This window comes from Boleophthalmus pectinirostris, unplaced genomic scaffold (genome assembly GCF_026225935.1).
Source record: "Boleophthalmus pectinirostris isolate CB_2022bp ecotype Guang Dong unplaced genomic scaffold, ASM2622593v1 HiC_scaffold_11, whole genome shotgun sequence".
Classification (NCBI taxonomy): domain Eukaryota; kingdom Metazoa; phylum Chordata; class Actinopteri; order Gobiiformes; family Gobiidae; genus Boleophthalmus; species Boleophthalmus pectinirostris.
The window spans coordinates 18,101,624-18,115,864 of NW_026570994.1; the positions used below are offsets into that span (position 1 = coordinate 18,101,624).

The window sequence follows — 14,241 nt, forward strand, 5'->3', positions numbered from 1 at the left end:
AACAATTCGATACGGTTCAATAAAAAATAAAGGCTAAATCATGGCTGTGATACTAAAAGTTTTTGTTAAACTCATGGATCTATTAAAATAACTGGATTGTGTTGCTGCTTTTCCCATAGAGCTCAATGTAATCACAAACTGTTCGTGTTCAGCCGAGAGGGCACCTACAGCTTTCAAAAATGTCGGATTTTGTGGCGATTTTGACCTATTTTTAGATCATAAACTTTTTCTCAGCTCAAAATCCTTCAGTTGTCTTAAAAAACGCTTTATAATCGTTCGCCCTGATTGGTCAAAGAGATCACGTGAGAACTTCTGCACATGTTCAATCGGCCCAGAGCCACCGGAAGTACCTCGCCGGGCTAAAAGTGAATCTGGAGTCATGTGAAATTGAGTTAAAATTTCAGCAAGTAAAATTCAGAATAAAAATAATTCAAACTTTTTTTTCAGAGTTAAAAAAATTCAAAGAAAATTCTAACTCTGATGAAACAAATCATCTTCCTTAAGAGTCCGTGACATGCTTTTCTCCATGAACATGTTTTTGCTTTGTCTGGAATGTTCCACAGTGTGGCATTAAACCTTCCTATCGTCATGGAGACCAAACCGGACCAAGTTACAGGTCAGATCTGTGGCCGAGGCGACACCGCTCACAGTTTCTCTAGATATTTTTGAGCTAGAAAACCACGTGTTTCGGAATAAATGTAAAGTAGAGCTGTTTAATGTCACACTGTGGAACATTTTAGGCCGATCAATGATGTATCCGTGGAAACAAGAAGGTGACGGACCCTCCAACAGAAAAGTTACACAGGGCACCTTTAAAAAACCCTACAATGCACAAGTTATTAACCACATTTTATATTATACACCAGTTTATTTTCACTTTCCTGACGCGTGTATTTGACCACAGCGGTCAGACCCGTGATAATTTTATATAATTGGACATTTATAAATAACTCGTACACGCTTCGTCGAGTTAATGATATCATTTAGCGAGGAGATGTGTTTGTGAAAGGCGGTTTTGAGGACACAGACTCACGTGGGGCGAGGGCAGCCCGATGGGAGGCCGTCCGTCCAGGGCAGATTTCAGCAGTTTGTCCCCCAGGATCAGGGTGAGGTACTGGGCCATGACGCGCTGCTGCTCCACACTGCAGTGGTTCTCTATGGACATGATCACGGGATAGGGCGAGACCTGGAGGGAAGGAGAGAGGGAGGGAGGAGAGAGGGAGAGAGGGAGGAGAGACAAACGGAAGTGAAAGAGAGCAGAGAGAAGAAAGAGAAAGAAGAGAGAGGACATTGGTAAATAGAGGAGAGGAGGGAGATTGGAAGAGAGCAGAAAGGGGAGAGAGAGAGGAGAAAGGGAGAGACAGGAGGACAAAGGGAAGGAGAGAGAGAGAGACAAAGAGAGAGAGGAGGGGGAGAAAGAGAAAGAAAGGGGCAGAGGGGCAGAAAGTAGAAACAAAGGGGATCAAGAGAGGGAAGGGGGGGATTGAAGAAAGGGATGAGAGAGTGAGAGGGACAGAAAGAGATTGGGAAATTGGGAAATAGAGAGAGAGAGGAAAAAATGAGAGAGCGCAGAGATGGGGAATGAGGAGAGAAGAGAGAAGCGAGGCGAGATGAGAAGAGGAGGAGAGGTGCAGAAAAGAGAGAAGTTGGTGAAAAGTGAATAAAAATGAGAAGGAAAGAGAAGAGAGGGGAAGAGAGGGGAAGAGAGCAGGAGAGAGACGAGACAAAAGGAAGTGAGAGAGCAAGTAGAGAGAGGAAAGAGAAAGAAGAGAGAGAGAGGACATTGGCACATTAGAGGAGGAGTAGAGGGAGATTGGAGAAGAGAGGAAAGGTGAGAGAGAGAGAGATAGAGGAGAAGATAGAGGAGAAGAGAGAGGAGAAAGGGAGAGAGAGAGAGGAGGAGAGGGGGAGAGAGAGGAGGGGGTGAAAGACAGAGAAAGGGGCAGAGGGGCAGAGAGTAGAAACAAAGAGGATAGAAAGAGGGAAGGGAGTTTGGGGAAAGGAAAGAGAAAGAGAGAGAGATGACATTGGGAAATAGAGATGGAGAGGAGGAGATAGATAGATAGAGAGAGAGAGAGAGAGAGAGAGAGAGAGAGAGAGAGAGAGAGAGAGAGGGAGAGAGCGAGGAGACAAAAGGAAATGAGACAGAGAGCAGAGAGGAAAGAGAAAGAAGAGAGAGAGAGGACATTGGCAAATAGAGGAGGAGAAGAGGGAGATTGGAAAAGAGAGGAAAGGTAAGAGAGAGAGAGAAAGAGAGAGAAGAGAGAGGAGAAAGAGAGGGAAATAGATAGAGAGAGGGAAGGGAGTTGAGGAAAAAGATGAAAGACGATGAGATGAGAAAGACAGTGAGGGAGAGAGAGAAAGAGATTAATAAATAGAAATAGAAGAGAGGAGGAGATAGATAGAGGACAGAAAGGAGATGAGAGAGAGGGATTGGAGGATAGAGACAGAGGAGAGAAGCAAAGAGAGAGAAGAGATGAGAAAGGGAGGAGAGGTATAGAAAAGAGAGAGAAGTTGGTGAAAGGGGAATAAAAAGTAGAAGGATAGAAAAAGATAAGAGAAAGATGAGAGAGTGAGAGACAGAGAGAGAGAAGAGAAGGAGAGGGGTGAGAGGGAGGAGACAAAAGAAAGTGAGAGAGCAGACAGAGGAAAGAGAAAAGGGCAGAGGGGTAGAGAGTAGGAACAAAGAGGACAGAGAGAGGGGAGGGAGGTTGGGAAAAGGGAGGAGAGAGAGAGATAAAGAGATGAAATTAGAAAATAGAGAGAGATTGGAAGAGAGAGGGAGTGAGAGGAGGAGAGTGAGGGAAAGAGAGAGAGAGAAAGAGAGTGGAGGAAGGGGGGGAAGAGAGGGATGAGGATTTGAAGTAGAGGACAGAAAGGAGAGAGATGAGAGGAGAGAGAGGACAGAGATGGGGATGGGAGGAGAGGTATAGAAAAGAGAGAGAGTTGATTAAAGGGGAGTAAAAAGAAGAGGGACAGAGAAAGATGAGAGAGAGAGAGAGAAGGATTTGGGAGAGAAGAAGTAAGACAGAAAAGGGAGGAAAAGGCCCACGGGAGAGAGAGAGAGGACACAAAATTGAAAGAGAGAGAGTGAGAGAAAGGAGGGAGAGAGAAGGAGGAGGGCGGAGAGAGAGAAAGAGAAAGAGGGAGAGAGGTGAGAGAGGCTGTAACTCAACACAGAGTAAGTATTATCATGTGGGGAAACTGAAGCCTCGTGCACCTGTGGACCTGCTGCCGTTTGAGAGGAGCAAAGGGTCAAAGCCACACAATATAGAGTTGCACCAAGTTACATTCATCTAACTTACTGTACACGAGTTATACAATCACAAACACGGCTGAAATTTGAGTTAAATTAAAGATCCCTGGTATGACATTACATTTCCATCTAGCATTTAGTCATTACATTATTTTTTCTGTTGCTCGAAAAACTATAATTCGATCTGAATCGTAATGTGCTGTAACTGGTCTGTTTGTCTCGCTCCTGATCAATACTGTGGAACATTCTAGATGAAAGAATAACATTTCCGTGGAGATAAGTAGGTAGTGGACAATCCACCAGAAATGTTACGCAGTGCTTTTAAAATATAATTTATGTTGACCTAATGTCAGAATAATTTTATTATCACATATTTGCTAAATACTTGTGTGATATTCTAGGCCTATGAGTTAACCATTTATGTACTACAATTCTTTGATTTATAATGTACCAATCACTTGTATGAAAATGAATAACCTCTGTGTGTTTGACAACTGTGTGCAGTGTCCTGTCGCTCGAGATGATTCCTCACATGAAGCCAACTCCCACTGTCACACATGCAAGAGTTATGATGGTGTCTGACCTAATGCACCTCCTGATTGTTAATCATGTTTTATGTGTTTATACTATGCATAGCTGCATCAGTTTCTTATTATGTCTTTGCTGGTTTCCCCTTCCCCTTGAGAATTATCATTCTGTAACTAGGGCCTCCTAATGAAATAAAAAGAGGAGAGCGGCCTTGAGTCATCAGAACGTGTGGAGACTGTTGGTCTGATGCCCACTCTCTGCCCGTTCTCCTCGCGAGTAAAACTGAATTAATCTCTTGTCTTTCTTCTTGTTTTAATGTTTAGATAAACCTAACACCTAATGATAATGTTTCCTTCCAATTACAGTTGCTTAAAATCGTAAATCAGATGTTGCGCCTTACAATTACTCTTACTTGAGTAGTAGTAATAGTTTCCTCAAATACCCTTACTACTTTAGAGTTTTACTTGGTGGCACGGCACTGCCTCACAGCAAGAAGGTTACAGGTTTGATTCCTTCATCACCTTTCTGTGTGGAGTTTGAATGTTCTTGCTGTGTCTGAGTGGGTTTCCTCTAGTTTTCCACATCCCTAAACACGTACAATAGATCAAATCCTCCAGCTGAGATAGTCCTGACCAAGACTGGACCAAGATCTGAAGATGGTCCCACTGCTCCTGACAGGTTTAACCCAGAGACGCTGAAGGACAGATCAAACGCAGGATGAATTTGTCTATGGGGACAATAATGCGTATCTTACCTTAAAGGTTGTATAGAGGATTTTTTTTAAGGGAAGAGAAATACAGCGACAGTCCTTGTGCGCATTCAGAATTACTGTTGAAGTTTCCTGTCTAGAAGTAATTCAGCGACCGACGCGTCAGTTTTTAGACCCTTCGTCTGCTTCGGTCGCGCCATCGCTGGACGAGATCTCCAAGAATCACCTCAGTTTGTCTTCGCTCCTTTTTCTCCTTCTTCTCTTCTTCTTTCAGCGACCTCAAAAACAGACTTTCTTTTGCAGCGAACCGGTCGTGGATTCTCGTCCGCCGTCGCGACAAACTTTGTGCGAAATGCGAGGAAGCAACGTAACCACGTAATCCTCGCGCTCCGACGAGTCAGTTATAATAGGGAGTTTGATTGACAACCTAACAGCCAATAGAAAATGAGGGAGCCTCGTTTTCTATTGGCTGATGTTTATCTGGCCTCACTACGTCCACAGTTGATAGATTTTCGTTCTTTTTTTTTTTTGGTCATCATAATTACAAAGCTGCTGCGTCTCTGTAATATATTTTAATCTTTCACTGACAGTTTGAAACTAAAAAAAATCTTCCATACAACCTTTAAGTAATATTATTTTGAGGCAACGTTCCTCTTACATGAGTATGGGGTTGTCAAAAATTTTAAATCAAATAGTAAATCCATAGTAAAAGTATCAAAACTAGATGTTCATACAGTATCAATTAGGGGTGTAACGGTTCATCTATTTGTGTCAAACCTTTTCGATATGGGACGTTCGGTTCGGTGCAGGTCTGTGCACGAGTGAGTTTGCGCAATTTGTGTGTGTTTACATTTCGCCACTACATGTGCAGCTACACGGAAGGCTCGGATTTTTAATATTCACAAGGGAACTCATCCGTGATTGGGGCAGTGTTTCCCGCAGCGCTTTATAGTTAGGGCAGTCACCTTGACAACAATTGCTCCCCGCCTTGACTACGTCCCTCCGAACCGCGTGAATCCTCGCAAAACTACGATCGTTGCTCCATGGTCCTCACTTTTGCTTTTAGCCAGCACCTACGACCTCTGTCTTTAGCAAAAGGGTAATTTCAACCTCTGGGGACGTTGCAGCTACCAGCAGATCTGTACTTACTGCAGACGATGTGGACAAGTTGTTTTTTCTGACCAAAAATATGAAAATTGAGTAAAACTTCCTCCTGGAACTGTTAGTGCTGCGCTTTACATTTTAAAAAGATTTGTTTACTGTTTACAGGGAATTTATTTTTTATATTTCATTCATTTGTTGCTTATTTGAGAGTATTTTATTGAACTTATTAGTATTACCAAGCAGCACTTTGCATTTATTTTATTTCCCCATTTGTATAATGTTAAAACAAATTGTGGTTTTAATAAATACACAAATTGTTTTGCATTTTGTTCCCGTACTGTACTGAAAATGAACTGAACCGTGACTTCAAAACCGAGGTACGTACTGAACTGTGATTTTTGTGTACAGTTACATCCCTAGTATCTAGTATCTACTAAAAACCAATGTGGATTTAATACTGAAAATCACATTCTATTGTCAAAAGAAAAAGAGTTTTTATTATCCTTGCAGTATCAGAATCAGTATTGAGCAGCAAGTCTCTTCCTTAATATCAAAGTTTGAAATTTTAGTATTTTAACCTGTCCTCCCCTCTCTACAGACATGCCCTTTTGCACCTCTGCTCTGACACACTTCTGAACCTGTCTCTGTTTGGCTCGCTCCTGACACCAGTATCTGTCGACTCATGTGTGGATATTATGGCCCGGTTGTAATCGCTTCATAAATTTAAGATCAGCCTCTTGTTCGATTGAGTGAACGCTTGGATGAGGAGCGCGGGATCAACTTTCCAATCAGACTGTTAAACCATGACACGAGCAACAACTAGACAGACACCGCCGCCAATCTGAGAGGAATTAGTATCAAAAGACGATAAGAAAGGACGGGTAGAACCAATATATGAGACAATAGTTTAGCCAATAGTGCAGATTTTTAAAGAGTTTTTTTAAATGAGACATATTAAGCAAAATCTGATCATAGAGAGAACACCAAATTATGACAATAAAAACTTGGCCATAATGTTCAATGTTTTTGTAACTCAGAATAAATCAGAATTACAATTTTAGGGATGGGACAAGATTGTTCACACATGAGAATTTACTGAATTTACCTTTGGCTTGGACTAAAAAGAGTTGATAAGAAATACAATTTGAGAAGCTGTAGTTCCAAAAAGCAGTACTACAATGGCTGCTAAAATATTTAATAAATACAATTAAAGAAGTCAAAGTTGGACTCGGCCAGGCCTGCCCTTTGTCACCGGTTCTGTTCATTGTATTTATGGACAGAATTTCCAGGCGCATTCAGGGGCCGGAGGGGGTCCGGTTTGAGGACCACAGGATCTCATCTCTGCTGTTTGCAAATGATGTTGTCCTGATGGCTCCATCAAATTAGGAGATGCAGTGTGCACTGGGCCGGTTTGCAGCCGAGTGTGAAGCCTCTGGAATGAGTCTCAGCTCTTCCAATCCACGACCATGGTTTTCGACTGGAAAAAGGTGTCTTGTCCTCTCCAGGTGGGTGGAGAGTCCCTGCCTCAAGTGGAGGAGTTCAAGTATCTCGGGGTCTTGTTCACGAGTGAGGGGAGGACGGAACGTGAGATTGACAGGTGGATCGGTGCAGCGTCTGCAGTGATGCGGTCGCTGTATCGGACCGTTGTGGTGAAGAGGGAGCTGAGCCGAAAGGCAAAGGTCTCGATTTACCGTCAATCTACGTTCATCCCCTCACCTATGGTCATGAGCTCTGGGTAATGACCGAAAGGACAAGATCACGGATACACGCGGTCGAAATGAGTTTCCTCCGCAGGGTGGCTGGGCGCTCCCTTAGAGATAGGGTGAGGAGCTCAGTCACATAGGAGGAGGCCCCGGGGAAGACCCAGGACACTCTAGAGGGACTATGTCTCTGGGCTGGCCTGGGAACACGTTGGGGTCCTTCTGGAGGACCTGGAGGAAGTGTCTGGGGTGAGGGAAGTGTGGCAGTCCCTGCTTAGACTACTGCCCCTGCGACCCGCCGGGGCCGGGTCGCCACGGAAGAAAATGGATGGATGGAAGTTTGTTACCTTGAATGCGTAGTTGGCGACGGCGCTGACCACGTCTTTAAACAGGATTTTGGAGGTGAAAGTGTGTCCGTGATAAACTATAGGCTCCCCGTTGGCTCCATCCCAACAGTCGATCTCCACACAGCGACAGCCCCTGTTCAGAGCTCTAAAAATGGAAAAATATGATCATGTTAAATAGGCCAGAAGTGGGTTATATGTAGTCCAAAATGAATAGAATTAAAAGTGTGTATTCACCGTGAACAAGAAAAGCAAGATAATGTTAAACTGTTAGTAGCCAGAACAGAGCATGAATGGAAAAAAAACAAACAAAACGGATTTAGATTAAAGTCTAACTCAAGTAACAGAGCTTCAGACAGAGCAGTGCCTCTAGTTAGGAAGGAGTATTGATGACTTCAGCTGCAAAGTATCAATATTTTAATGCTAGAAGATTTAATTTATAAATGCTGCTGGTCAAAATGTGCATAATGTAATACAGGCTCTAGCGTAAGTGCTTAATCCACTCTGTATTCTCGTCTGTGTGTCTCCACGGCTCTGGTCCTGGTTTATTGGATGGAGCAGTTTAACACAAATGTGATTGAGGCTCTTAAATGGTCCCTGACGTCAGCACATTACACAGTGACTGCCTCTGATGGAAAAGAACTGATGGATGAAGGAAGAGAGAAACAGAGGACCACAGGAAGTGAATTAGAGAGAGGGGTTTTTACTGAGAAGCACCAGGAAAAGAGAGATTTAACACTCAATTTGTTCGTTAGGAATTCAGAGAAAGGATGAAGCCTCTCTCAGTAATTTGTGCTGATGGTTGATCATTCATTATAAGTTATTAAACCAGCACACACACACACACACACACACACACACACACACACACACACACACTAAACACTGGGACTAAACTGGGACTGAACCTAGAACCAAACCTGGACTTAATCCTAAACTAGTAGAAACAGAAACTCAAAATGAAATGTTTAATATTTATTACTGTACTGTATGTCAAAACAAAAACATTTTCATGCAACATACATTTTCCACTACAACATATTATATTTATGTTACCATATAATTGTTATGACCATATAAATTTGTAATTATTAAAATACTTGCAAGTCGTAACTTGTTTTCAGGACTTGAGACTTGACTTGATAAAATGGACTAAGACTTGGGACTTGACTTGGACTTGAGGCCTGTGACTTGAGAAGACTTGAAAAGTACTTTTAAATCTGAATTCTTTCTATTCATTTAAAAAGGAATAATTAACTAAATTAATATCAACAACTCTTAAATATTCTATAAATACTCATATACAATACCCATATATAAGTATTTTTATAAGAGTTATAGAAATGCAAATTTTTCCTTTTTAAATGTCTTGCCAAGACTTTAGTGTGAATCTTTATGGTCAGAAAGAATTCAGATTTAAAAATGCAGATATTTTGTCATGTAGTCTGCACTGAAATGGAAGGATCATGTTCTATGTGTTCCCTCTGTTTTATTGTATTGTACTTTATATTACTGTAGTACTTTTGAGTATCACAGTACTTCAGTTCCATCCAAAGTAACAAACAGAAGTGTGAGGGACATGTTCCAGTTTGTTCCTGTAAAATTCATCACCGCATTTATCAACTGTAAAGAGAAATGTATTTTCAAAAAAACATATATTTTTTAGGAGAAGCATCAAGTGTTCTCAAGTCACAGGCCTCAAGTCCGAGTCAAGTCCCGAGTCATTGAGATTCAAGTTGAACTCGAGTCCAAGTCACAACTTGCAAGCCCCACCTCTGATATATTAGAGTAAGAAAGTCAAATGTGCATAAAAAAGTTGCAGAAAATTAATTCACACCGTGCGCCTGACAGACACCAGTTTTTGACAGGAGTCTCTTTCTTATTGCTACATTTTTAGAAGTTTTAATACCATTTTCAAATTTCTTGTTCTTTGTTATTTTTTTTCAAATATTTTTGTATTAATTTTCAGACAAAAATGTTCACGTAAACAACTGACCACATTAACATACAACAACCACAACAACAATAATAACAACAACAACATACATACACATCATATTTGTTCTTTTAATATATTGTGATGTGTGAGCTCCTGTGTCCAAGTAATGTCCCCTGAGGATCAATAAAGTCTGTCTAAAGTCTAAAAACTGCATAAGTTAAGTAAAAAGCCATTATAGAGCTGAAATGTAAATGCCTAAATTAAGCGTAAACCTCAGCAGCTCCGTACCTGATGTATCCCTCGACGCTGCTGTGCCCTCTGAGCTGGTCCTCCATCAGGTAGGTGTTGTGGGAGGAGGAGATGTAGTAGTGGTTCAGCGGCTGCTCCATGTCCTGGTAAATTCCTCTACGTTTGGGGTCGAAGATGTTCCCCTCTGAAGAGCCCAGGTACATCAGGAAGCCATCGAAACTCATCGCCTTCATCTGCTTAGCTACGAAACAACACACACAACGCATGAATATGTCTTGTGAAACGTTATGTAAAGTTAAGTAAAGTCACATTTGAGTTGTTTTTGTACATTTGTCGTGAGAAAATGGCCTATACTCATAAAAAATGACCACGAAATAGAAGATTTAACTGAATGTTGGTAAGCTTCAATACATTCTGAGGCACAGTTGTTATAATTTTCTCCTGCTCCATCCCAATTTCTACTTTATTTAAATGTAAAAATGCATGTTAAGCCTAGTTATACTTAATTCTGATTTGGGCAGTGGAAATAAGTAAAATCGTAAGGAAAACTAATCAGAATTGCTTGACTCTACATTCCAGAGCTAAGCACATTGGCCCACACTCCAATCCAATCCATTTTATTTCTATATCATATTTTAAAAACAAAAACTGTTTCCAAAGTTCAAAAAATCAAAAATCTACAATTTAAAACAATAAAAACAAATAAAACTGTGAAATATAGACCCATAAGTAGGGCTGGGTATCATTAAGAAGTTGCCGATACGATACAGAGGCCTCGAGATGATATGTTTTTCGATACAGCACACTTTTGATTCAGTACGATTTAATACGATATATTTCAAATCATTTCGATACGGTTCCGTGGAAAAAAGGCTAAAACATGGGTGTGACACTAAAAATCTAGTAAATTTGCGCAAAGGTAATATGAAACATGCCAATTTTGCTCATCAAAACAGTGAAAATGTCAACACAATTGTAAGTCTTACACAAAATAATTTAGTAAAATATTACTCTTGGCAATATATCAATACAGCAGCCCACGCTATCGATACTGTATCATCAAATTAAACAATACGACATATCGATATTGCAATATTTTTGCACTCCCCTACCCATAATAATAAATAAAATCAATAAAACAAAACAATAAAAGACACAGAGGACCACACAAAGCACAGTGTTAAAAGCCAGAGAATAAAAGTGACTTTTAAGACGAGACAATGACTATGTTTATATGCACAAAAAATACAATCGTTATCTGATTTCTGGAGTTATCAGATTACTGAAATGTAAACAGTTACATCTGATATGACTTGTCCACATCTCTGCACATTTTGAAAAGGAAAATTATGTAAAAAAGGGGCCAAAATAATACGGTAAAGACAAAAGTTATTTCAAATTTCACTGTACTTATTAAATGACACATCCATGTACTAAATTACATGCTTTTGTTAATTAGATTTCTAGTTCTCTGAGTTGTACTAGTAAAAAATAATTAAGTATATACACTCTTTGTCTCATATTCCCTCCTGTTTAAACCTGCAGCTCTGTATTGTCCTGTTTACTCCATCTCTCTGTTCCTGTCAGTCTCACCTGCCTCAGACGGCTCATATTTATCCACCAGCTCTTGCGCCTTCGTTTGGGGGTCTCCGGTCTCCAGCTGCTCGTCCCTCAGGAATTCCCCCAGATCTCTGAGTGAAAGCTTCTGCCCGTCTGTGGAAAACTCCCGGAAAACTCGGAGCAGGTCCTCGCGCTGCGTCAACATTTTATAAAACAACACAAACTCATCGTCCTCCAGAGTGCCGGACTGAGACTTGTCCGCCATCTGAAGTCAGGAGAGAGGAGGGGATGAGCGAGGGGAAAAAGAAACAATGGGACTGAATTATTAGAATGAAAAAGTATACAAGTGAAATGAAATAAAAATCAGAAACAACACTGAACAATTTGCTTAGTAGCTTTGATAGATATGGAAAAGAGAATAATTTGAACAAACCATATTAATCCGTGTATCATTAGTTGATTAGTTTTTCAAAATAAAATCAAAAATAAGAGAACGAAAACAAAACAACTATTTTCTTCATTATTTGTCTCCAAAACCAAAATGAAAAAACAGATAACGATTAATTTTTTCAGTTTTCGAGTTTGTTTAAATGAATAATGGAAAAAACAGATAACAGACATTTCCTGTTTCCTGTTCCTGGTTTAGTCCATAAGGGTCAAAATTGGATGAAGCGGAAAACAGCCGTTGTCCGTTTTTTCCATTATTCATTTAAACACAAAATCGACAACTGAAAAAATGAATTGTTATGCGTTTTTTAATTTTGGTTTTGGAGATAAATAATGAAGAAAATAGTTGCTTTTCCATTTTCTTATTTTTGGTTTTACTTAGAAAAATGAATGAATGAATAATACATGGATTCATATTATCCCCTACATGCATTTTCAGGTTGTAAAAGACTATTTTAACATTTAGGAGATTTAAAAGGTGCTCTATGTAACTTTTCTGGTGGAGGGTTCACAACTTGGCCTGGAATTGAACACAGTATTGCATTACACATATCCATCTCCATGGAGAAAAGCATATGAAGCCAAGTTACAGATCAGACCCGAGGAGAGGTGACGAACTAAAAATGCCTAGTTTTTCAAGTTTTTTTTTTTTTTTTTTTTTTTAACAATCAACAAAATGAATAAATCTAAAATATATAAGATTAAGATGTTGTGTGAAATATTCTAAGCAAACTCCATTGAGAAGAGCAGAGGGTGGAGACTGAAACAGAAAAGGTTCCGCAGTATTAAAGACTCACGGTGAAGAGTCTGTGAGCGTGGTGCTCGTTCATGTCCACGTTCATCATCTTCAGCAGGTCTCTCACTTCTTTAAAGTTCATCCTCCCATCGCGATTCTTATCCGCCTTTTTGAACCAGTCTCCGATCCACCTGAGGAACTCATAAGGACAAAAACATCCAGGAGGACTACAAATACTACTACTACTACTACTACTACTACTACTAGAACAAAGCCAAAAATATGTTTAACTTTTTATTATTATAGAACAATTTCAAATTAGTAAGGTCCTATTAAGTTTTAAACATTTTGTCATCAAGTCTTGGCCTGGAGGAGGGAATTTTTCATTTACTCCGCACTTGTTAGAGGTAAGCCACAACTATAGGCTGCCCTGGGACAGACTGACAAAATCAAGGCTGCCAATCTGCACAATCAGCCCCACAGACCACCACAAACCACTTACTCACAACATTCATACCTATATGGAGGGTAAAATGTCTTGCCCAAGGATCTGAGAGAGATTCTAACCACTGTAACTGCAATATATAAACATAAACAAATTTCTGTTCTCCAAATAAGCAAGAACTGTAATGCTACAAAAGTAAACAACTAAAAGGCCAATATTATTCAATACAGAGAAGGAGCAGTTAAATTAAAACTGTTAAAATGCAGATTTATGTTGTAATACAGCAAGTTCTAGTCACTAAAAGAAATGATCAGGTTTAACATTTGTGAATTTACCTATTGGATATTTTATGTTAGAGTAATCAATAGGAAAATTGGCTCTTCCTCACATTAGAATCTGAAAAACACCAATGTTGTCTCCCCTCTGCAAAACTATGGGATTAAAATTATTTAAAAGGATACTGGTCCAGGCGTTCCCTCTCTCCCATGTTTTCCACATTCTCGATCAGTTTCCTCATCCCTCTGATCCAGGACTGGGCTTCCTCTGCAGACTCAGCCACCAGGTCCAGGTTCCCACGGCGCCCCCTAAAGACCAGAGTGAAGCAGCGCTCGGCCGGAAACTCGTCCGCGATGGACAGGAGCACCTCAGACTGGTGACCCTCACGCACCGCCTCCACATCACTCACGGAGACTGGACAGAGACAGAGAAGGTTAAAGGTGCACTGTGGAACTTTCTGAAGAGACAGAGGGAGAGAGAGAAGGAGAAAAAAAAGAGAAGGCGCTATTCACTAGGGGCCTCAGCGTGTGGCCACCTCCAGCTGAGTCTGAGTTGTGTTTCTGAGTCCAGGGGCAGGGCTTGGGTCTGTGAGGGCGAACTCACACTAGGACTTTAAAACCTGGGCAGAATCCTAGACTCAAGCACGACTGTCTAGGAGTCTACGTTCTGCACTCACACTTGCACGACCTGAGCCACAGCGCAATAACGTCATCACACAGAGCCATTTGTTTAGTTTCAGCGGAGAAGATAAGTCCAGTGAAATATCCATTAAATAATGAGACAGATATGAGTCTTGTTATGATACGTGCTCCTCTTTGAGTTTATGGATTTAACAACAGCACAGAGGAGTGAGGACACCCGGAGACTATCAACTGTAAAACTTCTGTCTCTGTCACAGTTCGTATTGAAGGTAAGTGCAGATTCACTGTCTGGTTTGGAGCAGATTCA

General features: G+C 40.6%; 1 protein-coding gene across 1 annotated transcript in view; it reads right to left on the reverse strand.

Moving 5' to 3' along the window:
• The window catches only part of plcd4a (phospholipase C, delta 4a), a 40,567-nt gene that overhangs the window by 18,908 nt on the left and 7,418 nt on the right, over positions 1-14,241 (reverse strand). The window contains exons 4-9 of the mRNA XM_055165818.1: positions 13,479-13,707; positions 12,634-12,763; positions 11,423-11,654; positions 9,869-10,070; positions 7,645-7,789; positions 1,034-1,186 (exon numbers count right to left, since the gene is read on the reverse strand). Of these exons, the coding sequence (XP_055021793.1) occupies positions 1,034-1,186; positions 7,645-7,789; positions 9,869-10,070; positions 11,423-11,654; positions 12,634-12,763; positions 13,479-13,707 (1,091 nt within the window). The remainder of the gene's footprint in view (positions 1-1,033; positions 1,187-7,644; positions 7,790-9,868; positions 10,071-11,422; positions 11,655-12,633; positions 12,764-13,478; positions 13,708-14,241) is intronic.